Here is a 26100-nt window from a genome sequence, read left to right on the forward strand (position 1 = left end):
TGTTCACCTGAGCTCCCTTGGTACTATTTGAGGAAGAGCTGGAGACTTCTCCCAGTGTCCTGGCTAATATTTATCTTCAACTAACTTCATTTAAACAGATTATCTGGTCATTTATCCTTTTGTTTTGTGGGAGCTTGCTGTGCACAAACTGTTGCTACATTTCCCACATTATAACAATGGCTACACTGCAAAAGTACTTAATTGATTGTAAAGTGCTGTGAGATGTCTTGAGGTCAAGAAAGATGCTATGTAAATACAAGTCCTTTCTTTTAAGTGTAAATCTTCTGCTGGCTAGAATTGATGGACAGAAAATCATATGCTAGAGGTGTATAACTTCCTGCTACACACATAACATAATCAATACATAGGCATTATTAGTGAGTCTTCCACATATTCAGTCTTTAATAAACATTGATCTCCATAAACGAGCAAAAATGAGCTCATTTCACACTCAAGTTTATAATTAAAGCAGTTTTCAAATTCGGATCTAAACAAAAATTGCAAAGTGCGAAAAATGGTTCAGGAGAGATTTGTTTTTAACTGAATATATATATAACCAGAACTAACGATTAACTAAATTCTATTTACAAATCTCTGTTTTCTTTTCCAAACAGCAACAAAGAACCCAACAGCTGTACTTTTCCAATTTGCTGCTTCTGTGAGAGTTCATAACACAAAAGGACAATTAGAATATATTTACATAAATTGATCCTTTGCTTAAATAGAAGCTTTGAGAATTCAATCCCCAGATTCTCTGCGATGTCGGAACTTGCAACTTTGGCACAGTAGTGTAAAATAGGCAATATAGAAAGTTCCGTTGTGTGTGCAATGGGGGCCTGATACACCTGCCTGGATAAGGGGCTGGCCATTCCAGACTGAGTTGAGGAGAAACATCTTCACTCAGAGGGTTGTGAATCTTTGGGATTCTCTACCCCGGAGGGGTAGATAGATTTTTGGTCTATCAGGGAATCAAGCTTTAAGAAACTATAAAGGACAACTTAATGGACGAATTTAATCATATTAACATGAATATTTAATATTAATTAAAAAAAACGTGTTGAAACACTTATTTTGGGTGTCGGTGACTGTAGATACTGAGAGAGTGAAAAGATCAAAACTTTTCAGATGAAAGTTGACAAGTGTTGTACAGCTCCACCCTGTGGCCATCATATGGAACTGCAAGCAGACTCAAACTGAGGAAAGTCAGAACAGGAGGAGGCCATTCAGCCCCTCGAGCCTGTTCTGCCATTCAATTAGATCATAGTTGGTCGTGGCTTAATTAAATATGTGCATGAATTGAAGTTACAACACAGACATAGGCCATTCAGCCCAATCAATCGAAATCAATACAAAAGCAGGGATGTAATGCTGGAACTGTACAGAACGCTGGTTTGGCCACAGCTGGAGTATTGCCTACAGTTCTGGTCACCACATTACAGAAAGGACATAATTGCTCTGGCGAGAGTACAGAGGAGATTTACAAGAATGTTCCAGGGCTTGAAAGTTGCAGCTATGAAGAAAGATTGGATAGGCTAGGGTTGTTTTCCTTGGAAGAGAGGAGTCACTTAATTGAGATGTACAAAATTATGAGGGGCCTAGATAGGGTAGACAGGAAGGGCCTGTTTCCGCTAGCGGAGTGGTCAATTACCAGGGGGCACAGATTTAAGGTGATTAGTAGAAGGATCAGAGGGGACATGAGGAAAAACCTTTTCACCCAGAGGGTGGTGGGTGTCTGGAATTCACTGCCCGGAATGATGGCGGATGCAGAAACCCTCAGCTCTTTTAAAAGGTACCTGGACATGCACCTGAAGTGCTGTAACCTGCAAGGCTGCGCACCAGGTGCTGGAGGTGGGATTAGAATGGGTGGCTAGTTTTCTCGGCCAGCGCAGACACAATGGGCTGAATGGCCTCCTTCTGTGCCGTAATTTTTCTCTGGTTCTCTGGGTCTATGTTTACCCTCCGCCCACATGAGCAAATAGTTCTAATGACATTGACCCAGTCTATTCCCACATCCCCTCTTTCCTTCATCCACCTATCCAATTTAATCTTAGATGTTAACATTGTTTCATAGAACGTGGAACTCGCTATCACATGTAATGGTTGAGGTGATTAACATAGATACATTTAAGGGGAAGCTACATAAGTACATGAGGGAGAAAGTAATAGAAGGATATGCTGATAGGGTTAGTGAAAGAGAGGTGGGAGGAAGCTCGTATGGAGCATAAACACCCGGCATAGACCAGTTGTACTGAATGCCAGTTTCTTTGCTGTACGTTCTACGTAATTCTACTCGTAACAATTTGATTTCAGATTTTCATGAAATGTTGAGTGAAGTCATTCTTTCAGTGCCATTAGAACTAGTAAGTGTCTCATGTGAAGTCCCATCTTTATATTTGTAATGGTGACTCATTGTACGATTAAGATACTTCACCAGATTAATTGTCTATTGATAAAGAAACGTTCTCAACTAATTTGAAACTGACTTTGTCACACTGCTTCTGTAAGCACTGAGTTGCTGCTTCCATCATGTACTAATTGATTAATTGTTCATTAAACTTGACAACTTCAAATCATCAAAATCTAGTTGTTGAAAATGGACAAAGGAATTTTTCTTGTTGCATCTGGATAATATGCACCACATTACTTTGAAATAAACTCCATCCATGTATATTTGATCAAAACATGCACACACTTACGAGATTATTCAAACTCATTTAGGAAACCTCACATAGTCACGTAACAAACACACTGGGTGGAATTTTATGAGCCCTGCAAGAGCAGCTTTGGTGGTGTGTGGGGTGATTTCGTTAGGCATGATTTGTTTTTTTTCAGATTTCCGATGGCGGGTTTTTTTAATCGCAATTAGGTCAGTGGCGTGTTTGCGGTGGTCCGGGGCTCCCCCCGCAGAGTGATGGATTGCAGCATTGCATGCATTTCCATACCATGAATACTCATTACCTTACACTTATTTCAAATTAAGTTGGACCTGCCAGATTAAGTTAGCTGTGAGTGGTATTCCCATGCCACCCGGTTTACATTTGTTTAAAGGTGGTGTACTCCAGTCGGCTTTCTGCAGTTGAGTCTGAGGTGAGTGGTTTCATGTCTTGAACTTATAGGCACAAGGAAGGTCAACATTGGAATGGATGCTTGGCTTCAGGCTTGGCACCAGCGAGGGTGATTCTTCTCAGGGGATGGTGGGGAAGGCATGAGGGGAGGTGCAGGGGAGGGTAGCTGGTGAGGACACAGGGTGGTGTTATCAGGTGCATGGAAGAGCAGGGGTGGGTACTCAGGCGGGACAGGGTGGGGCCTCGGGTGGGTGGAGGAGCAGACGAGGGAGGAGGGCAGCGTTCAGGTTGTTGCTGATGCTGGCTGTGGGCAGTTGCGGAGGTGGTGGATTGATGTGTGCATGACAGTAAACAGATGGTCATGAGGGGGCCTAAAGGGAGGGATGAGTGCTGTCTACGTCGGGGATCTGTGGGGAAAAATCAGGGAAGAGCGAACGATCACAAGTTCAAATTATAGTAAGCTTATTCTGTGGCTGCAATCAGTATGTGCTTCCGAAGGCTGCTGACCCTTGTGGCTTGCAACACAGAATGATTTATTGACATGTGACTTCACATGTAAGACTTGACATGGTGCTTCACAGAGTGACGGTGGGTTCCACCAATGAAAGTCCGTCCCTGCCACCTGATCGCATGTGTCTCCTGTGCCCGTCGCCGTACTGTTAATTTGTATGTAAAATTGCATGTGAAACGGGAAAGAGGGCGGAAGCGGAAGGTCCGCCAACTTCTGGTTCTGCTGTTGGAAACGTCGCGGGACTCATAAAATCCCGGCCACGTTGAGGTTTTTTTCCCATTGAAAACTACATAGGATTTACAACACAGAAGCAGGCTGTTTGGCCCAACTGGTTTATAGTGATGTAAATGCATTGGAAGTAGTTCAGAGAAGGTTGACTAGACTAATACCTCGAATGGGTGGGTTGTCTTATGAGGAAAGGTTGGACAGGCTAGGCTTGTATCCGCTGGAGTTTAGACGAGGAAGAGGCGACTTGATTGAAACATATAAGATCCTGAGGGGTCTTGACAGGGTGGATGTGCCAGCTCTTCGAAGGTGCTATCCAATTAGTTCCACTCCCCTGCTCTTTCCTCAAATCCCTGAAAAAATATTTTCCCCTTCAAGTATTTATCCAATTCCCTTTTGAAAGTTACTATTGAATCTGCTTCCACCGTCCTCTCAGACTGTGCATTCCAGATCATAATAACTCGTTTGGTAAAAAAACGAATTTTCCCTCTATTTCTTTTGCCTATTACCTTAAATCTCTGTCCTTTGGTTACTGACCCTCTAGCCAGAGGCAGGAATGTATGGTAAATGGAGAAGGAAATAAAGAATTGCACGACGGATGAGAATCCATAGCTCACCTACCCCTAGGAATCTCCCTCATTTTATATTGATGTGATATCATTATTGCACACTATAAACTTGTGACTACTATGCAAAAGCCAGAGTCCAACCATTGAGGAACTGTACAAAGACTTAGTTTGTTAAATAATCATAACCTTGTTAAAGGTAACAGTATTAGTATGGTAATGGTAAGCAATTATACAACCTGGCTATATGGAATCGCAAACCAATCAGACCCTGACTTCCAGAGGTAAGGTACATTATCCGCACGCCATGAGACCTCTAAAAAACCCTGAACTAGCCCCATAATTATACCCCATATGCTGGAGTCTAGTTACGCACATTCTGCTCTTGTCTCTGCACAGTATTCTGCTGTTAATCATCCATTATCTGTAAATGTCTGGCTCTTGTAGCTACAAGCTCAGCTTGCTTGCAAATAGCAACCTGCTGTATTCAGCTAGGATGTCACAAGGATATTTTAACTTGCTGCAAACAAGCAGGGCCTGATGGGAAAATGGTCAACTAGTAATGGTCAACAGTCTTACACACACCGCCTGCTCCTACCCACCTTGATATTGTAGTCGGAGCAGACGCTAACTCTTTAGTCTGCTTCACTTTGCCTGCACCATTAACATTCTGGGTTATTGTGTGTATGTTTTTTTATTGCAGATTTTCATTGGTGAGATATCGATGTATTTTATAAAATCAACAAGAGAAAACCTCCTCAATCAGGAGAAGACCATTGTAACGGGAGAGTGTTGCTACTTGAGTCCTCTTTTCCGAAGAATAATAAGGTTTATAGGTGAGTCACTTTACGAAGCAGCTTCAATATTTGGGAGGGGCTTAGTTTGCATCCCATAAATTGGCAGAGGCGGCATAGTAACCCATTTCACAGTCCCTACTTAGAGCAGAGAAGATTCGGGGAGATTTATTGGAGGTGTTTCAAATGAGGGTTTTGGCAGCGCAAATAAAGAGAAACTGATTCCAGTGGCAGGAGGGTTGGCAACCAAAGGGCACAAATTTAAGGTAATCGTAAAGGTAAAAGAAATAGAGGGAAAATGAGGTTTCTTTACATAACAAGCTATTATGATCTGGAATGCACTGTCTGAAGGGACGGCAGAAGCAGATTGAATAGTAACTTTCAAAAGGGAATTGGATAAATATTTGAAGGGGAAAAAAATTGCAGGAATATGGGGAAAGAGCAGGGGAGTGGAACTAATTGGACAGCGCTTTCGAAGAGCTTGCACAGACACAATGGGCTGAATGGTCTCCCTCTGTGATGTGAGATTCTATGATTCTAGATGCTGCTGATCAAGATCTCTGATATCAATGTCTGCAATTCTGTAGAGAGGGGAGGAAATGAAGTGAATAATTTTGATTTTGCCGCAACAGTGTAAACTGGGCCGTATCAATTCAGCTGCCTGTCTGCCCCAATTTTCATTTCCATTCAGATCAAAAAAAAATGAAAATTGATATAGGAACATAACAACAGGAGTAGGCCAATCAGCCCTGGAGTCTGTTCTGCTAATCAATTAGCCCATGACTGATTTATCTTAATTACACCCTGAGTCCTGTAACCTTCAATACTCTTTGCCCCTAACAAAAATCTATCAATCTCACTTTCAATTGACCTGCCCCCCACACCCCCCCCCTCCCCCCCACCACCAGCCACAGCAGCTTTTTAGGAGAGAGAGTTCAAGATTTTCACTACCCTTTGTGTGAAGAAGTACTTCCTGACATCTCCCCCGAATGGCCTTGTTCTAATTTTAAGGTTATGCCCCCTTGTTCTGGACTCCCCCCACCAGAGGAAGACGTTTCTCTCTATCAGCCCCATCAACTACTTTAATCATTTTAAACATCACAACTAGATCGCCCCTTAATCTTCTATACTTGAGGGCATATAAGCCTAGTCTATGCAACTTGTCCTCATAATGGCCAGGGTGTGTGTGGGTGTGGGGGGGTGGGGGGAGGTGGCGTAGGTACTGAATTGATATCGCCTGTTTATCTCTGGTTTTCTTACCTGGTGGTGAAATTATAAATGTGCAGTCTGACCAGTGAAATAAGATCAAGAGTTATCGCGGTCTAAGAACTGGGAATCACAATGCTTCAAAAACAACTTCATAAAACTAGATTGAAAACTTGCTTAAACATTGGCCATGCATTGCACTTTCCCAGGCTTTCTTGTAACATTTACTCTTCGTGGCAGAATCAGTTGAATGAAAAGAAGCAGTGGTCATAGTTTCACAGTTAGGAGTAACTGTATTTATTAAAGACCAAATTTATTGAGCATTAGAAGGGACGCTCCATGGATCTCAGTCTGTCAAAGCCCATCTGTTCCACACACTGCGCGCGCCTTTTAATTGCGATGCTCTGCACATTCAGGCGCGTGAAGAAAATTGTCTTATTTTTAATGAAGGAATTATTAATTAAGTACTTTAAAAAGATGTCTTTCTATTCCCCAGCATTTTCCAACTTTCATTAAAGTTTATTATTATAACGTGCTTTGCTGTGGAGCACCAAGTAGTGACTAGGTTCACGTATATAGTACATCACATTGGCAACTTTCCAACCTTGGCTACTTCCTAAGGCAAGGAGGTAAGTTTATACTGCAGCTCTGGTCTCGGTGGAAAAGTGCTATCCTGACATTTCTATCTGCTTGGTTCTCAATCAAAAAAGCAACAATAACTTGCATTTATATAGCACCTTTAACATAGTACATTTTACAATTTATATCAACGACTTAGTTGAGGGGAGTGATGGCATGGTAGCCAAATTTTCAGATGACCTAAATATAGGTAAGAAGGTATATTGTGAAGAGGACATAAGGAGGTTCCAGACTGATATAGATAATTTGAGTGAGTGGGCAAAAATCTGGCAGATGGAGTATAATGTGGGAAAATGTTAAGCTGTTCACTTGACAGGAAGAATAAAAAAGCATAGTATTAATTAAATGGAGAATGACTGCAGAATTCCGAGGTGCAGAGGGATCTAGGTGTTCTAGTGCATGAGTCACCAAAAGTTAGTATACAGATACAGCAAGTAATAAAGAAGGCAAATGGAATGCTATCCTTTATTATGAGAGGAATTGAGAATAAAAGTAAGGATGTTATGCTTCAGTTATACAGGGCATTGGTGAGACCACATCGCGAATACTGTGTGCAGTTTTGGTCTCCTTATTTAAGGAAGGATGTCAATGCCTTGGAGGCAGTTCAGAGGAGGTTTACTAGATTAATAGCTGGAATGAGCAGGTTGTCTTATGAGGAAAGGTTGGACAGACAGGGCTTGTTTTCACTGGAGTTCGAAGAGTGAGGGGAGACTTGATTGAAGTATATAAGATCCTGAACAGTGTAGACAAGGTGAATGTGGAAATGATGTTTTCTATTGTGCGTGAGTCCAGAATAGGGGTCACTGTTTTAAAAATAGGGGTCATCCTTTGAGGACAGAGATGAGGAGAATTTTTTTTTCTCTCAGAGGGTTGTGCGACTTTGGAACTCTCTGCTTCAGAAGGTGGTGGAGGTGGGGGTCATTGAATATTTTTAAGGTGGAAGTAGATAGATTCTTGTTAGTCAAGGGAATCAAAGGTTATCGGGGGTGAATGGGAGTGTGGAATTCGAGACACAAACAGATTAGCCAAGATCTTATTGAATGGCGGAGCAGGCTGGAGGGGCCGAATGGCCTACTTCTGCACCTGATTCATATGTTCTTATGTTCCAAGGCACTTCACAAGAAGCGTTGCACAAAATCTGAATCCAAACCATACAGGAAGAGATTAGGGCAGGCGGTCAAAAACTTAGTCAAAGAAGTAGGTTTTGAGGAGCATCTTAAAGAAGGAGAGGTAGAGAGATTTGGGAAGGGAATTCCAGACATTAGGAACAAGGCAGCTGAAGGCACAGCCACCAATGATGGAGTGACGAAAATTGGGTAACTACTAGAGGCCAGAATTGGAGGAGCACAGAGATCACGGAGGGTTGTATGGCTGGAGGAGGGTTACAGATAGGGATGAATAACATTAGAGCCTGCAGCCTAGTTTTTGCAATCACTATTGTTTTAACACCAGGGCGGTAGAAATAGGACCTGGTTGATCCAATTTACAAGGTGTAAAACAAGAGTCCATTTTGATGACCAACCTCTTATGTCCCAAATAGCGGCTGAAAGACGCTCGACCTGATGTTAGCTGAGGTCATTTCTCAAGCCATCCTATCAGCTGCCCAAAATAAGCGTTAGGCCCCATTGCATATATTGAGATACACTATTTCTGGAGAGTTGCGGTACCTAACTCGATGTCTTCTTTAAAAAGTGTTGAGATTGTGAACAAAAAACACCAGTGTTTCTGATCAACCAGTCTCTGCAGGAGCTGGAAGTATTTCTATAAGTAGCTGTTAAGTCATGCCTGGGAGGAATAATGGGTTAAAATGGGGACTTGAAGGTGCCACCGAGTTAAATACAGCAATGAGACAGAATGCCACTAAATGAATACTTAGCACCACGTGCACATTTTTCCACCGTGTAATATCACTGACCATTACTTCGTAAAATATTAGCATTTTTACTGTAAGCTTCTGACAAATTATGAAGGATGTGCCTTTTGAAAGCTAATTTGAAAGCAGGTCGTAGATGTTTCATTCTAGTTAATTGGAAAGACTGCATTTAAGAGAAAGCTTGATGCATATATGCGCAAAAAGGGAATAGAGGGCAGGTTTGGAATAAGTAATTAGAGTGGGAGGAGGCTCATGTGGAGTATAAACATCGGCATGGACCAGTTGAGCTTAGTGGCTTGTTTCTGTGTTGTTGATTCTTTGTAGTTCTAGAAAGGGGAGTGCAGTGGTTCTGTTATTTTATTGGCAATCCAGAGCCTTGGACGAATTATCTAGCAAATGGGAGTTCAAATCTCACCATGGCATCAGCATTCGAGTGTCTGTGGAACTACAAAACTAAATGCGTTATATAGAATTACATAGAATATACAGCACAGAAACAAGGCATATGGCCTAACCAGTCCTTACCAGTGTTTCTGTTTGCTCTGCCAGTGTAAAGCTTTATTTTCTTCCTGGTGCTTTTAGGAACTGAGGAAAGACACAAAAGAAAACCTGGAATGGATCTGTTTTGGAGCTATTAATCTAGGAGAAGTGTGTATTGAAATAGCTGAACATCTTTTAGTACCTCCGAGGCCAACATAAAATGCGAAACACATTCACTCCCAACTTCCAACTTAATTGTCCTGATAACTTTATTGAAATAAGGATATTTGTAATGACAAAAAAGCGGGAGTCAGTTTGGCTGAAATCATCCTGCCATCAATTGTTGGCAAATTAAAAACTGATTTGGTTTAATTTGCATTTAATTTAGCTTGGTCCTCACTGACAGTCTATCGAGACACACTATATTATTTGCTCTGTAGGTATAAATGGAGCTCAACAGATATATGGGCATCTGGTTTACCGAAGGTCAGAGTTAAAGAGGAGGATCCCAGGGCAGTATTATGACTATCACTGATGATGATGTAATCATAATTAAACTGGAGGTTAAACATGTGCAGTGAAGCCATCTGCTTTCATCACCAAATTGGTTAAGCCCACTATTAGCTCTATGCTCCTAACTAAAAGAAGATAAACAAACCAGCTGTGTGCTTTTGTAGGACCCATCCAGTAATGTTTCCAAAACATATTAACATTGAAAGGGAGGTAATTGTGCACACAAACAGATGATCAAAGATTCAGAACAGCACAGAAGGAGGCCATTCAGTCCATTGTGTGTGTGCTGGCTCTTTGAAAGAGCTGTCCAATTAGTCCCACTCCCCTTATCTTTCCCCATAGCCCTGCAAATGTCTCCTTTTCAAGTATATATCTTATTTATCTAGGCTGGTGTAAATTTCGTTTTGCTTTAACCCCAAGGGATGAACGTGAACTCCCCCAACTTGCTGAGGGGAGCTCGGGGCCATTTTAACTCCTGGACTTCAGTTAAAGAAGGCCAATTTCTCTCTTTGTCATCATCCGTTGCCACCACCCCCACCCTGCCACCACCTGTTGACAATACCAGCAGGCCGGTGGGCAGGAATCAGGCCAGCTTGACAGGAGGGCTTCTGCATGAATAGTCCATGGCTGTTCAGGGGCGTGGGAGTGGGGAGGGGTGGTGGTGGGGGACAGAAGTTTGGAACCCTAAGTTACCTCGTGGGACCCAGAGAGACATTCTTACTCCTCCTGGCCCACAAGAAAACTTTTTGAAATCAATTGCTGACTTATTGCTCTTCTGGTCCCACTGCTCCTTCTTGCCTGGAGATCTGGGTGAAAGTTAAAATAACATCCGGTTCTGAATGACATCATCAGACCCCGATGTTTGACTGTCATTGAGGCCCTCATCACCTGTTTGATGCAAGGGCCATTCTAGTTGGTCAAAACATGCCTGTTGCAATGGTATATGGTGTGAGGCCACTGGGGATTGGGTGAGTAGCAAGCTGTAAGACATTTACTCTCTCTTCTCATTAGGTGTGAGAAGTTGAAAGCAAGAATTTAGTCTCATATTGCCAGTTTATGACCCCAACGGTATGGAAAGCAGATTTATTTATTTTTTATATGTTACATGGGATATGACATCACTGGCAAGGGCAGCATTTATTGCTTATCCCTAATTGCCTTTGAGAAGGTGGTGGTGAGCTTCCTTCTTGAACCGCTGTAGTCAATCTGGTGCAGGTACACTCACAGTGCTGTTAAGGAGAGAGTTCCAGTATTTTGACCCAGCGACAGCGTAGGGATGGCGATATATTTCCAAGCCAGGATGATTTGTGGCTTGGGGGGAAACTTGCAGATGGTGATGTTCTCATGTGTTTGCTGCCCTTGTTATTCTAGGTGGTAGAGGTCGCGGGTTTGGAAGGAGCCTTGTGAGTTGCTGCAGTCCATCTTGTAGATGGTACACACTGCTGCTACTGTGCGTCGATGGTGGAGGGAGTGAATGCTTAAGGTGGTGAATGGGGCGCTGATCAAGCGGACTGCTTTGTCTGGATGGTGTCGAGCCTCCTGAATGTTGTTGGAGCTGCACGCATCCAGGCAAGTGGAGAGTATTCCATCACACTCCTGACTTGTGCCTTGTAGATGGTGGACAGGCTTTGGGGCATGGTGGACAGGCTTTGGGGAGTCAGGAGGTAAGTTACTCACCGCAGAATTCCCCAGCCTCTGACCTGCTCTTGTAGCCACAGTATTAATGTGGCTGGTCAAGTTCAGTTTCTGGTCAATGGTATCCCCCAGGATGTTGATAGTGGGGGATTCAGCGATGGTAATGCCATTGAATGTCAAGGGGAGATGGTTAGATTCCCTCTTGTTGGAGATTGTCATTGGCTGGCACTTGTGTGGCACGAATGTTACTTGCCACTTAATCAGCCTCAGCCTGAATGTTGTCCAAGTCTTGCTGCATATGGGCACGGACTGCTTCAGTATCTGAAGAGTTGCAAATGGTACTGAACATTGTGCAATTATCAGTGGGCATCCCCACCTCTGACCTTATGATGGAGGGAAGGTCATTGATGAAGCAGCTGAAGATGGTTGGGCCAAGGACACTACCCTGAGGAACTCCTGCGGCAATGTCCTGGGGCTGAGGTGAATGGCCTCCAACAACTACAACCTTCCTTTGTCTTCCTTTGTGCTAGGTATGATTCCAACCAGTGGAGAGTTTTCCCCCTGATTCCCATTGACTTTAATTATGCTAGGGCTCCTTGATGCCACGCTTGGCCAAATGCTGCCTTGATGTCAAGGGCAGTAACTCTCACCTCACCTCTTTCAACATTTACATTATCCTGAGTAACGTTTCTTTCATATTAATTCTCAGGATTTATTGTCCATCCCTGATTGCCCTTGAGAAGGTGGTGGTGAGCTGCCTTCTTGAACTGCTGCAGTGTGTGTGGTGAAGGTACACCCACTGTGCTGTTAGGGAGGGAGTTGCGGGGGGCTCAGTAACCAGAGGACAGAGATTTAAGGTAATTGGCAAAAGAACCAGAAGGGAGATGAGGAGAAAATATTTTATGCAGCGAGTTGTTATGATCTGGAATGCGCTGCCTGAAAGGGCAGTGGAAGCAGATTCAAGAGGGAATTAGATAAATCCTTGAAAAGGAAAAATTTGCAGGCCTATGGGGATTGAGCAGGGGGAGTGGGACTAATTGGATAGCCAAGAGCCAGCACAGGCATGTTGGTCCGAATGGCCTCCTTCTGTAGCATGTGATTTTTGAACTTGTTTCGGTTCCTGCAGCCTGGGTATGAATAAGACAGTGACCCTGATCAGCAGACCAGACAACACGCTGCAGTATTGAATTGAAAAACGCTCCTCGGAAACATGTTTAATTAAGTATGAAAAGGAGCTGGTCAGGCCTTCTCTCCTGGTATCCAGTTTATTTTAAAAATCAATAGTTTTCACACAGCGATGATCCAAACCTCGTAGTGTTTCTTCTCGAGGGCTGCGATTTGGTGTAACATTTCATTTTTTAAATTGCTGTCAATGGAATGCTGTCCCCTGTACGGAATCTGGGCATTTAAAAAGAAACAGAAACTCAAAGGGGCTGAGCCCAGGATTCTCACTGTCTGAATTGTACATTTGAGATTTTAGCTGCGAGTCGCTATGAGTTCACACACAATGGGAATTTGTAAGAGAGTAATGTAAGTTATACTTAAAGAGAACATGGCGGTATAAATCCGCCAGGGGCCCGAGCTCTAAATGGAGTGAATCAGCAGCCTGTATTTTACACTCCTCCAGTTTTCTTCTCCAGTCAGTTTCCAAGACAAATTTTATATTCCAGAGCCTTCACAAAAACTGCTTGGTAAATCTCTTCAACTCTTTACAAACGGGCGGTGTAAGGTACACCCCATGCCAACTTTACATCACTTAAATATAGCAAAATTAGAGCAAATAGGATTGGGGGTAATATAGTGGCATGGATTGAGAATTGGTTAATGGACAGAAAACAGAGAGTAGGGATAAATGAGTCATTCTCAGGTTGGCACTGAGATACAGCACTGAAACAGGCCCTTCGGCCCACCAAGTCTGTGCCAACCATTAACCACCCATTTATAATAATCCTACACTAATCCCATATTCCTACCACATCCTCACCTGTCCCTATATTTCCCTACCACCTACCTATACTAGGGGCAATTTATAATGGCCAATTTACCTATCAACCTGCAAGTCTTTTGGCTGTGGGAGGAAACCGGAGCACCCGGAGGAAACTCACGCAGACATGTGGCTGGAAGTCAAATTTTGTTTGATAATCACTCCTTTGGCGCACCTTGGGATGTTTTACTATGTGAAAGGCGCTATATAAATAAAATTTGTTGTTGTCCTTGGTGGGGCACCAAAAGGATCTGTGCTTGGGCCCCAGCTATTCGCAATGTATATCAATGATTTGGACATGGGGGCCAAATGTAATATTTCTGAGTTTGCTGTTGACACAAATCTAGGTGGGAATGTGAATTCTGAGGAGAATGCAAAGATGCTTCAAGGGGATTTAAACAAGCTAAGTGAATGGACAAGTACATGGCAGATAGAATACAATGTGGAAAAATGTGAAGTTATCCACTTTGGTCAGAAAAACAGAAATGTAGTGTATTTCTTAAATGGTGAGAGATTGGGAAGTGTTGATGTCCGAAGGGACCTGAGTGTCCTTGTTCATAAGTGACTAAAAGCTAATATGCAGGTGCAGCAAGCAATTAAGAAGGCAAATGGTATGTTGGCCTTTATTGCAAGAGGATTTGAGTACAGGAGTAAAGAAGTCTTGCTGCAATTGTATAGAGCCTTGGTGAGACCGCACCTGGAGTATTGTGTACAGTTTTGATTTCCTTACCTAAGGAAGGATATACTTGCCATAGAGGGAGTGTAATGAAGGTTCACCAGACTGATTCCTGGGATGGCAGAATTGTCCTATGAGGAGAGATTGAGGAGACTGGGCCTGTATTCTCTAGAGTTTAGAAGAATGAGATGTGATCACATTGAAGCGTACACAATTCTTACAGGGCTTGACAGGGTTGATGCAGGAATGATGTTTCCCCTGGCTGGTGGGTCGAGAACCAGGCGACACAGTCTCAGAATAAGAGTCAGACCATTTAGGACTGAGGGGAGGAGGGATTTCTTCACTGAGAGGGTGGTGAATCTTTGGAATTCTCTATCCCAGAGGGCTGTGGAGGCTCAGTCATTGAGTATATTCAAGACAGAGATCGATAGATTTCTAGAGAGTAAAGATATCGAGGAATTTGGTAATAGTGCAGGAAAATGGCGTTGAGGTAGCAGATCAGCCATGATCTAGTTGAATGGCAGAGCAGGCTCAAGGGGCCGAATGGCCTACTCCTGCTCCTATTTCCTATGTTCCTACTGGAATAAACATGAAGCATAATTTTTTGTAGATCATTCTCTATTCTGAAATGAAGGAAAAAAGGGTTTGGCAAACACCTTTGAGTGAAGATAGTCCACTCTTTAAATATAGGAGCAGAAACAGTTAATACACCAATCCTGACCTGCTAGAATACAATGGCTTGTAACACATTGCATGCAAGGAAACATAGCTGTTAGTTTGATAAGCACACTGGAAATCAGACCCTGTCTTGTTCCATTCAGTGATCTAGGAGATCTAAGGAGTTGGAAATTGTTTGACTGACTCAAAAAACATTAAAAAGAAATTTTCCATTGCAATCTTCTTTGAAGATGAACGGTATGTAATCTCATGGGTTAGTTGTCGGATGCACTGTCGGAAGTAGCGTGGGCAAATGATTCTTCACACAGCAACATGGCTCACTGCACACTGTCAGAATGGTCCTTGGATCCTGGAGGCAGTGTAAGGAGATGTGACAATAAAGTATTAATGTGTCACTGATCTGGGAGCATTCATTCCTTCCACTTCATGCCAGCTATGGCCCCATTGGGAGCACTCTTGCTTCTAGGTTCAAGTCCCACTCCAGGACTTGAGTGCAAAAATCGCAGCTGACACTCTAGTACATTGTTGGAGGTGCTGCCTTTTGGTTGAGATGTTAAACAGACCTTGTCTGCCCTTTCAGGTGGATGTGAAATACCCCATGGCACTATTTTGAAGGGGAGTCAGGGAGTTCTCCCAGGTGTCCTGGCCAATGTTTATCCTTCAATCAATATCACAAAAACTGATTATCTGGCCATTATCACATTGCTGTTGGTGGGATCTTGCTGTGTACAAATTGGTTGTCGCATTCCCTGCATAACAACAATGACTGCATTTCAGAAATACTTCACCGGCTGGAAAGTGCTTTGGACTATCCATGGTCATGAAAAGTGCTAAATAAATGTAAGGTTTACTTTCTTTCTCCATCTCACCACAAATAAAAATTTTGTAAAGCAAGCTCTCCCCGTGCTAATATTGATAGTACAACATGTCATGAAAAAGAAGGGTAATAAAAGTAATGTTGTTCAAAGGAAGATGTTAAATACTGGAAGATATTATAAATCATTACCACATTATTATTCTGGTTTAGCTGATTTTTAATTAGGGAAGCAAATTATTTAGACTGGTTTCTGTATTGTTTAAACAACTTGTATGATGCAGATAACATGCAGTAAAAACAAAAATCAGCATTTATTGACACCACTGTGCCAGCCAATGAGTTGGTGGCAGGGTGGGAGTGTCAGCAGGACTCACAAAAACAGTATACTTTACAGCAAACAAAGCCTATTTACTCAGCAAAGCGAGTCTATTTAAAGAGTGCACTACAGCAAACAGTCTACAGAGTCCACAGTGGTGCAGTGGTTAGCACCGCAGCCTCACAGCTCCAGCAACCTGGGTTTGGTTCTGGGTACTGCCTGTGCGGAGTTTGCAGGTTCTCCCTGTGACTGTGTGGGTTTCCTCCGGGTGCTCCGGTTTCTTCCCACATGCCAAAGACTTGCGGGTTGATAGGTAAATTGGCCATTGTAAAAATTGACCCTAGCGTAGGTAGGTGGTAGGAGAATTGAGGGAAGGTGGGGATGTGAGAGGGGAATATGGGATTAATGTCGGATTAATATAAATGGGTGGCTGATGGCCGGCACGGACTCGGTGGGACGAAGGGCCTGTTTCGGTGCTCTATGACTCTAGTACACCACAGTAAATAGTCTACAGAGCCTATTTAAACCATGCGCGACAGCAAGCAGTCTACAGAGTCTATTTAAAAATAGATCTACAGAACTCATAACCGAAACTACAGCAACTTCTCTCCAATACAGGAGGATGACTTCTCCAGCAAAATGCAATGAGTGGAGGAGTGACATAATGCAAATTCTTTGCATAAGCTCCATCCTAGTCACTTGCAGCAATGTGGTCTCCAGGCAGAATTGAAGGGGGGAATTACCCAAATATCTCAATTCTGGCTGGGAATAGTGGTAGCACTATACACAGCTGCCAAATTTACTGTCAAAGACCCACTCGTGAATAATGGCTAATTGGCGAACATACTAAAATACAATCAGTGCCTGTGGAAATGTACCCAGTATCTTCAGGAAGGAAGAGAAATGTATTAGTGCTCTCTTGATAGCTCAGTGGGTAAGTATCTACATGAGGTGCTTCAGACTGATATTTGTAGTTTCTCAGACCCATCACATTCAGCTAAAGAGACTTAAGGCGTTACAGGTAGGCGGTGGCGTAGTAGTATTATCACTGGACTAGTAACCCAGAGACCCAGGGTATTGTTGTGGGGACGTGGGTTCGAATCCCACCACAGCAGAAGGTGGAATTTGAATTTAATTAATAAATCTGGAATTAAAAGCTAGTCTAATGATGGCCATGAAACCATTGTCGATTGTTGTAAAAACCCATCTGGTTCACTAATGTCCTTTAGGGAAGGAAATCTGCTGTCCTTACCTGGTCTGGCCTACATGTGACTCCAGACCCACAGCAATGTGGTTAACTCTTACATGCCCTCTGAAATGGCCTAGCAAGCCACTTAGTTGTATCTAACCGCAACAAAGTCTATAAAAAGGAATGAAACCGGACAGACCACCTGGCATCGACCTAGGCACCGGAAACGACAACGGCAAACCCAGCCCTGTCGACCCTGCAAAGTCCTCCTTACTAACATCTGGGGGCTTGTGCCAAAGTTGGGAGAGCTGTCCCACAGACTAGTCAAGCAACAGCCTGACATAGTCAGACTCACGGAATCATACCTGACGGACAATGTCCCAGACTCTGCCATCACCATCCCCGGGTATGTCCTGCCCCACTGTAAGGACAGACCCACCAGAGGTGGTGGTACACTGGTATACAGTAAGGAGGGAGTTGCCCTGGGAATCCTCAACATCGACTCCAGACCCCATGAAGCCTCATGGCATCAGGTCAAACATGGGCAAGGTAACCTCCTACTGATTACCACCTACAGCCCTCCCTCAGCTGATGAGTCAATTCTCCTCCATGTTGAACACCACTTGGAGGAAGCACTGAGGGTGGCAAGGGCACAAAATGTACTCTGGGTGGGGGACTTCAATGTCCATCACCAAGAGTGGCTCAGTAGCACCACTACTGACCGAGCTGGCCGAGTCCTAAAGGACATAGCTGCTAGACTGGGTCTGCGGCAGGTGGTGGGGGAACCAACACGAGGGAAAAACATACTTGACCTCGTCCTCACCAATCTGCCAGCCGCAGATGCTTCTGTCCATGACAGTATTGGTAGGAGTGACCACCACACAGTCCTTGTGGAGATGAAGTCCCGCCTTCACATTGAGGATACCATCCATCGTGTTGTGTGGCACTATCACCATGCTAAATGGAATAGATTTCGAACAGATCTAGCAATGCAAAACTGGGCATCCATGAGGCGCTGTGGGCCATCAGCAGCAGCAGAATTGTACTCATCCACAATCTGTAACATCATGGCCCGGCATATCCCCCACTCTACCATTACCATCAAGCCAGGAGACCAACCCTGGTTCAATGAAGAGTGCAGGAGGGCATGCCAGGAGCAGCACCAGGCATACCTCAAAATGAGGTGTCAACCTGGTGAAGCTACAACCCAGGACTACTTGCATGCCAAACCGCATAAGCAGCATGCGATAGACAAAGGTAAGGGGGATCAGATCTAAGCTCTGCAGTCCTGCCACATCCAGCCGTGAATGGTGGTGGACAATTAAACAACTAACTGGAGAGGTGTCTCCACAAATATGCCCATCCTCAATGATGGGGGAGCCGAGCACATCAGTGCGAAAGATAAAGCTGAAGCATTTGCAACAATCTTCAGCCAGAAGTGCCGAGTTGATGATCCATCTCGGCCTCCTCCTGAAGTCCCCAGCATCACAGATGCCAGACTTCAGCCAATTCGATTCACTCCGCGTGATATCAAGAAACGACTGAAGGCACTGGATACTGCAAAAGCTATGGGTCCTGACAATATTCCGGCAATAGTACTGATGACCTGTGCTCCAGAACTTGCCGCGCCCCTAGCAAAGCTGTTCCAGTACAGCTACAACACTGGCATCTACCCTGCAATGTGGAAAATTGCCCAGATATGTCCTGTACACAAAAAGCAGGACAAGTCCAACCCGGCCAATTACCGCCCCATCAGTCTACTCTCAATCATCAGTAAAGTGATGGAAAGTGTCATCAACAGTGCCATCAAGCGGCACTTGCTTAGCAATAACCTGCTCAGTGACGCTCAGTTTGGGTTCTGCCAGGGCCACTCAGCTCCTGACCTCATTACAGCCTTGGTTCAAACATGGACAAAAGAGCTGAACTCAAGAGGTGATGTGAGAGTGACTGCCCTTGATATCAAGGCAGCATTTGACCGAGTATGGCATCAAGGAGCCCTAGCAAAACTGAGGTCAATGGGAATCAGGGGGAAAACCCTCCGCTGGCTGGAGTCATAGCGCAAAGGAAGATGGTTGTGGTTGTTGGAGGTCAATCATCTGAGCTCCAGGACATCAGTGCAGGAGTTCCTCATGGTAGTGTCCTAGGCCCAACCATCTTCAGCTGCTTCATCAATGACCTTCCTTCGATCATAAGGTCAGAAGTGGGGATGTTCGCTGATGATTGCACAATGTTCAGCACCATTCGTGACTCCTCAGATACTGAAGCAGTCCGTGTAGAAATGCAGCAAGACCTGGACAATATCCAGGCTTGGGCTGATAAGTGGCAAGTAACATTCGCGCCACACAAATGCCAGGCAATGACCATCTCCAACAAGAGAGAATCTAACCATCTCCCCTTGACATTCAACGGCATTACCACCACTGAATCCCCCACTATCAACATCCCAGGGGCTACCATTGACCAGAAACTGAACTGGAGTAGCCATATAAATACCGTGGCTACAAGAGCAGGTCAGACGCTAGGAATCCTGAGACGAGTAACTCACCTCCTGACTCCCCAAAGCCTGTCCACCTACAAGGCACAAGTCAGGAGTGTGATGGAATACTCTCCACTTGCCTGGATGGGTGCAGCTCCAACAACACTCAAGAAGCTCGACACCATCCAGGACAAAGCAGCCTGCTTGATTGGCACACCGTCTACAAACATTCACTCCCTCCACCACCGACGCACAGTGGCAGCAGTGTGTACCATCTACAAGATGCACTGCAGCAATGCACCAAGGCTCCTTAGACAGCACCTTCCAAACCCGCGACCTCTACCAACTAGAATGACAAGGGCAGCAAATGCATGGGAACACCCCCACCTGCAAGTTCCCCTCCAAGTCATACACCCATCCTGACTTGGAACTATATCCCCGTTCCTTCACTGTCGCTGGGTCAAAATCCTGGAACTCCCTTCCTAACAGTACTGTGGGTGTACCTACCCCAAATGGACTGCAGCGGTTCAAGAAGGCAGCTCACCACCACCTTCTCAAGGGCAATTAGGGATGGGCAATAAATGCTGGCATAGCCAGTGACGCCCAAATCCCATGAATGAATAAAAAAAAAGGTACAACTCTACATCATTCATTTGTGCCTATCACCTGCAGGGCCTTTTTTAAAATATAATTAATTGCAAGACTGTTCACTAGTCATTTTAGGCACTAGTCTTCCCTGCTCCCTTGTATCAATGGAAAATTAATGCAGTGAAAGAACCCCTTGTAAATCATTAATAGATACATTTGGGGGTCATTTGAAGAGTTGTTTTAAATCAAATATCAAAGTCAATATAAAGCATGGACTCTTCAACTTTTTTTGAGGCAACTTTGAAAGCATGATCTGCTTCTGCAATTTACACATAGGAAGAGTGAGCTGAACCCAGATACAACTGAAGAGACAACCAGTATATAGAGGATAAAACCAGAGTAATCATTTATATTTTAATATGCATTCTAAGTAGTGAGACCAGGCAAATTTCTTTTGTTTATATTCCCATTTATATTCTCTTTAGAGAAGAGAAAGTTAAGGGGAGATTTAATAGGTGTTCAATATTATGAAAAGTTTTGATAGAGTGAATAAGTAGAAGTTGTTTTCACTGGCAGGAGGGTTGGTAATCAGAGGACACAGATTTACAGTAATTGCCAAAAGAACAAGAGGGGAGAAAGCTGTTTCTGAGTCCTGAGATAAATAGTCACAAGTTGTGGAAGAACTGCACACTGCACCCTCTCTGGGAAGAATTCTTACAAATGTTCTTTTCAAGTTCTTTCAGTGGCAATGTATACCAGTTCCAAATTCCAGCAATCCCACGCTCTTTGCAAAAGCATAACCTCTGACTGATCACGAACAAAGCAAGGGGCCGTGTCTCACGAAGATGACACCACATGCAAGTGACATATTGATGCTTTTTGCGTTGGAGTTTGGTGAGGACAGGGGTGATAGGTGAGTGGGATGTGGTGCGGCGTAGGATGTGGTTCTGGGTTAGGATAGGATGTAGTTCTGGGTTCGGATGGGATGTAGTTCTGGATAAGGTGGAGTCTATGTAAGGTGGGACTCAGGAGACTGAATAAAGAAAGAGTTGGAGAAACCAACCCTGAAGGTGACAAAGGCATGGATGAGGGTTTCATCAGTGGCAGAGTTGAGGTAGGCTTGGTGATGGGCAGTATTGTGGAGATGGGAATGGATTCTCTTGGTGATAGTATGGATGAATGGTTTGAAGCTCATCTTGAGGACACCAAGATTGCGCACTATAGAGTTTAGCAACTAGGGAGAGGATTGGAATCAGGCAAGAGCAAAACAGAATGCTTTCACATCAAGCTATTTAGGACAAATGTCCTTGAACGACCTTTCTACACTATACCACAATATCAACTCCATAATATTATCACTTTGAAATGATCGCTAATATACCAATATTCCACTGTATCAGACTTGCTACCAAATATTAATGGCCTTACCCCTCCCCTCATTCTATATTAAACAAAGAAACAATCCTTCAGTTATTCTTAGATTTACCACTCTCCTTACGACTATTTCATTTTATTCTAGAGGAACACAAATCAGCCATGTTTAATTACCCAACCTTGCTCTTAATTGCTCAAAACATTTTATAGTTCCAGTATCACCTTCCACATATCTGTATATGTGTCCAAGTAGTTTTATTAGATACATAACACCCAGGTTAATCTGTTGAAGAGGAAAATTAAATAACACTTAGTAATCACAGGAAGTGTACCATGTTCCAGAGGTAATTTACAAAGTACTTAGGATTGTAACATGAATCAAGTGATGAGAGATTGATCAGAATACTGTATTAATGTTGAAATTCAGGCATGGTTTCCCTCTTCCAAGGAGTATTACAGCACGTCTGTATCTTAAGTGCTTGTGTGATACCGACACTTTGCATTCATAAAAGAACTGCACTCAATAGTGATATCAATGGCCTCCATCTTTGCTTATCTGTCCAGTGACCTTCCCATTGTTACTAGTCCTTCAATTGCTTTGCCTGCCCTGATGGCCTTTGCTTAGGCCTTATTGTTCTGCTTGTCGTTGGTGGGACAATGGTCCCCAACCAGCTGCTCTTTTTGCACCTGAGGAACTGGCACCAGCAGCTGGAAATTGGTGGGGGAAGGGAGGAAGGGAGGGAGCAGATCCCATTGATGCCCAAGGCCCACCTGATGCGACGTTCAGACGGGCTGTGAATGGGTGAGTAGCCTGCTCGCCTGAGCCAGGTGCTAGGCTGCTTAAACGTGCAAATCGAGGTGCTACTGCCGTGCACACTCTGCCTATTTGTAGCAGGCATTGAGCAGGGACTGAGCAGGCTGCTCAGAAAATAGCCCAAAAAATGTTTTAACCCTGATTTCTGTGGGAGGAGAAGGGACGCTCCGCCTGAAAGTAAGAAAATATGTATGGCTAGCTGCTGGCTTCTTTGTTGCAATGCCTCCAGGACCCGACATATCAGCCAGGCCATCAGGGCAGGATCTGGCCAATTTCCTACCCTCGCATAGCTGGTGAGCTGCAACAGGGTGCCCAATTAGAACCCGCAGCTTGCCAATGCCATTGAAATAAGATGTCCAGCCCCAGCAAAATGGTTTGGGATCTCCCCATGCAGACATTGGCGGGGTGGGGGAGAGGCTCAGATGCTCTGTCCACTCCATGTTTGTTTCAGGGTCTCCATCACCCTGCAGGTTGTTTAAAAAAAATTTTTTTTTTTACCCCATCCCATGTCCTCGATCACTTCAACTGCAGAATCAGGAATGAGTGAGCAAGACTGATGTTTGAGAATGCTTCCTTTGGGCTGTGCTGTGAAGTGAGGGTGTTTAAGATGCAGTCTGAGGGCTAAATCTGGCTCACAAATTCCTTTTATAGAGCCTGCAATACACCCCCACCTTTCAGATTTTCAGATTGGGCACAGAGCTGATTTATATTTCTGATGAACTTCAGTTCTGTAATCTTTTCAGGCCCTGAAGACAAGTTAGAGGATACTTCATAATTGGTTCAAATTCCACGGCGGCATTTGAATTCAGTTTAAAAATAAAATCTGGAAATTAAAAACTGGTATCAGTAATAGTGACCATAAAGTATTCGATCGTTGTCGAAACCCAACAGGTTCACTCATGTCCTTTAGGGAAGGAAACCTGCTGTCCTTGCCTGGTCTGGGCCTTTATGTGACTCCAGCCCCCACTCCAACATGGTTGATTCTTGACAGTGCTCCGAGGTGACTGAGCAAATCACTCAGTTGTATCAAACCACTACGCAGAATAACGGCTCAAGAAGGCAGTCCACTACCACCTTCTCAGGGTAATGGGGATGGACAATAAATACTCACATCCTGAGAATGAATAAGAGCAATAAGAAAGCATCCTTTTTTTTACAGAAATCGGAGTTAAGTCTGAATCTTCTAGGTTCTTAAACTTTGTGTGGATGGAAAGTGGGGGAGGGGGGTAAAGGAGCAGGGAGAGGACTTGACATTTTTGAGCATTGTGTGAGTTTTGGTGATGGTGGTCTTGAAATGTTTGTATATGGCGTGTTTTTTTGTATATGTGTAGCTCTCACATTTTCTGGCTATAGGAGTCCTACTTTGAGCTAGTGGGTTTGGCAGGGGCTAAGGATTCTTGTGTAAATATTGTGTGATTTATTGTATTGAATTTTAACTTTAGATAAACAGATGAATTTGGGTTGGATTGAGGGGGTTAGTGGTGATGGGGGAGGGGGGTGGAGTTAAATTCTCGGAAATCTGTTCCTGGGCCTAAACCCACCTCCAACTTGGCCATTTCTGGCTTTAAGTGAGGCTGGAAGGAAGATGGGCAACCGACCTGATCCAAGGAGGCAGGTTGCAGTTTTGAATATGATAATGAGGCTGAGAGGCTCATTGTCATACAGAAAATAATAAATAAATAAATAGATAAATAACGAAACAAATAAATAAGGGGCCTCCCATTTAAAACAGATATGAGAAAAATAGTTTAAATCGAACATTTTTTCTCTCAGAGGGTTGTGAGTCTGTGGAACTCTCTTCCTCGGACAGCGATGGTAGAAGGGTCATTGAATGTTTTTAAGGTGGAGGTAAACAAGATTCGTGACAAATAAGGGAGTCAAATGGTATCGGTGGTAGGCAGGAACGTGGAATTGAGTCCACAAACAGATCAGCCATGATCTTATAGAATGGCAGAGCAGGCTCAAGGGGCCGAATGGCCTACTCTTGCTCCTAGCTCGTATGTTTATCTGTTTTGAATTTTTACTGCTGATGGCCAGATTTCCCAAACGTCGGAGAACCTGTCAACTTCCTCAAGGTGAGGACTAGGTGGATTCAGGAGGTAAGTGGCTTCACACTTACCCCTGCATCCTGGTGACTGCTCGAGCAGCCTCTGTGAAAGGGCCTCCCCAGCAAACTTCACCACCAGGCCCTAATCTCCCTCGAGGCCTCTGATACCCCTTATCACAAAGCCTCCTATCCTTGCCCGCCTCAGGCCCTCAACTACCTTCCACTTCCCCCACTTCCAGGATTGGCAACTCCCATGACGGTCATCTCCCCTCAAACCTCCAATCAAACACCCACTCTGGTCAACACACCCTCCTTTTCTCTGGTCAACACCCTCCCCCCACTCCCTCTCGATTGCCCCACTCCTGGTGGTTCTGACCCCTCCCCTGCACCCCCCCCCCCCCACCCATTGCATCTGGAGGGCTTTGATGTTTTTGTGCATTGGGAACTCACAACTTTGTTTATTGAGGTTTGATTACTGCACGGTCACGTGGTCCACTCCTAGTTGTGAAACTGGTTTTTCAGCTCCAACACATTGGATATGCTTGCTTTAAAGCATTGGTCTAAAAAATGGGAATGCCCTGAAAATTAGTTAGGAAGGTAGGTTTAGCGGAGTTTGATGTCACACCTTTAAAATGGCTGAGTGAAACAGTGTTACAGCTTAATTTCAGACAACAGAAAGGAAGAATATCTATTCATCAGTTTTGTGTTTCTTTTTCCCCCCAATAGGTGTGTTTGCATTTGGACTGTTTGCTACGGATATATTTGTAAACGCAGGCCAAGTGGTCACAGGGAGCCTAACCCCATACTTTATAACCGTTTGCAAACCTAATTACACAGGAACTGATTGCCGTTCCCATTCCCGCTTCATAACTAACGAACGCATCTGCACTGGGAACCCTGAAGTCATTGCAAACGCACGGAGATCCTTTCCATCGAAGGATGCATCTTTGAGCATCTACTGTGCCTTGTATGCTACGGTAAGAGTGTGTTTCATCACAGGTGTTCTTCGCATGGCTGATATATTTCCATTTGAACGGCCAGGCCCTTGTGTCTTGGCACTGAATTTTACTGTCCCATCCAAGCTTTGGTGGTTTGGTTGTGGCGTAAAATTCCTTATCTAATGTTTACAACAATAACTTGGATTTATAAAGCACCTTTAATGTAGTAAATCATCCCAAGGCCACAAGAATGTTATCAAAACAAGATTTGGCACTGAACCACACAAGGAGATATTAGAACAGATGATCAAAAGCTTGGTCAAAAATATATTTGAAGGAATGTCTTAAAGGAGCAGAGAGGGGTGGAGAGGTTTAGGGGAGATTGTAGGCAATGGTGGGTAACGTAAATCAGGAATGCACAAGAAACCAGAACTGGAGAAGCATAGAGATTTTAAAGGGTGATAGGGCAGGGGGAGGTTTCAGAGTTAGGGAGGGGTGAGTCTGAGGAAGGATTTGAGAACAAGGATGAGAATTTTAATTTGAGGTGTTGTCGGACTGAGAGCCAATGCAGGTCAACAAACTTAGGGGCAATGGGTGACTGGGACTTGGTGTGAGTTAGGATACAGAGTTAGGGTGGCAGAGTTTAGGATGAGCTGAAGTGTATGGAGGTTGGGAGACCTGCCAGGAGAGCTGTGT

The 26100-nt window shown here is 44.0% G+C and overlaps 1 protein-coding gene across 3 annotated transcripts in view; it reads left to right on the plus strand.

Moving 5' to 3' along the window:
- plppr1 (phospholipid phosphatase related 1) overlaps positions 1-26100 on the plus strand; it is a 125969-nt gene that overhangs the window by 76159 nt on the left and 23710 nt on the right. For 2 of the 3 annotated variants that reach the window (XM_068028951.1, XM_068028953.1), the window contains 2 exons: positions 5071-5203; positions 25193-25443. In XM_068028951.1, coding sequence (XP_067885052.1) covers positions 5071-5203; positions 25193-25443 — 384 coding nt within the window. The remainder of the gene's footprint in view (positions 1-5070; positions 5204-25192; positions 25444-26100) is intronic. The other variant, XM_068028952.1, reaches the window with a different exon arrangement.

Source organism: Heterodontus francisci, chromosome 4, assembly GCF_036365525.1.
Source record: "Heterodontus francisci isolate sHetFra1 chromosome 4, sHetFra1.hap1, whole genome shotgun sequence".
Classification (NCBI taxonomy): Eukaryota; Metazoa; Chordata; class Chondrichthyes; order Heterodontiformes; family Heterodontidae; genus Heterodontus; species Heterodontus francisci.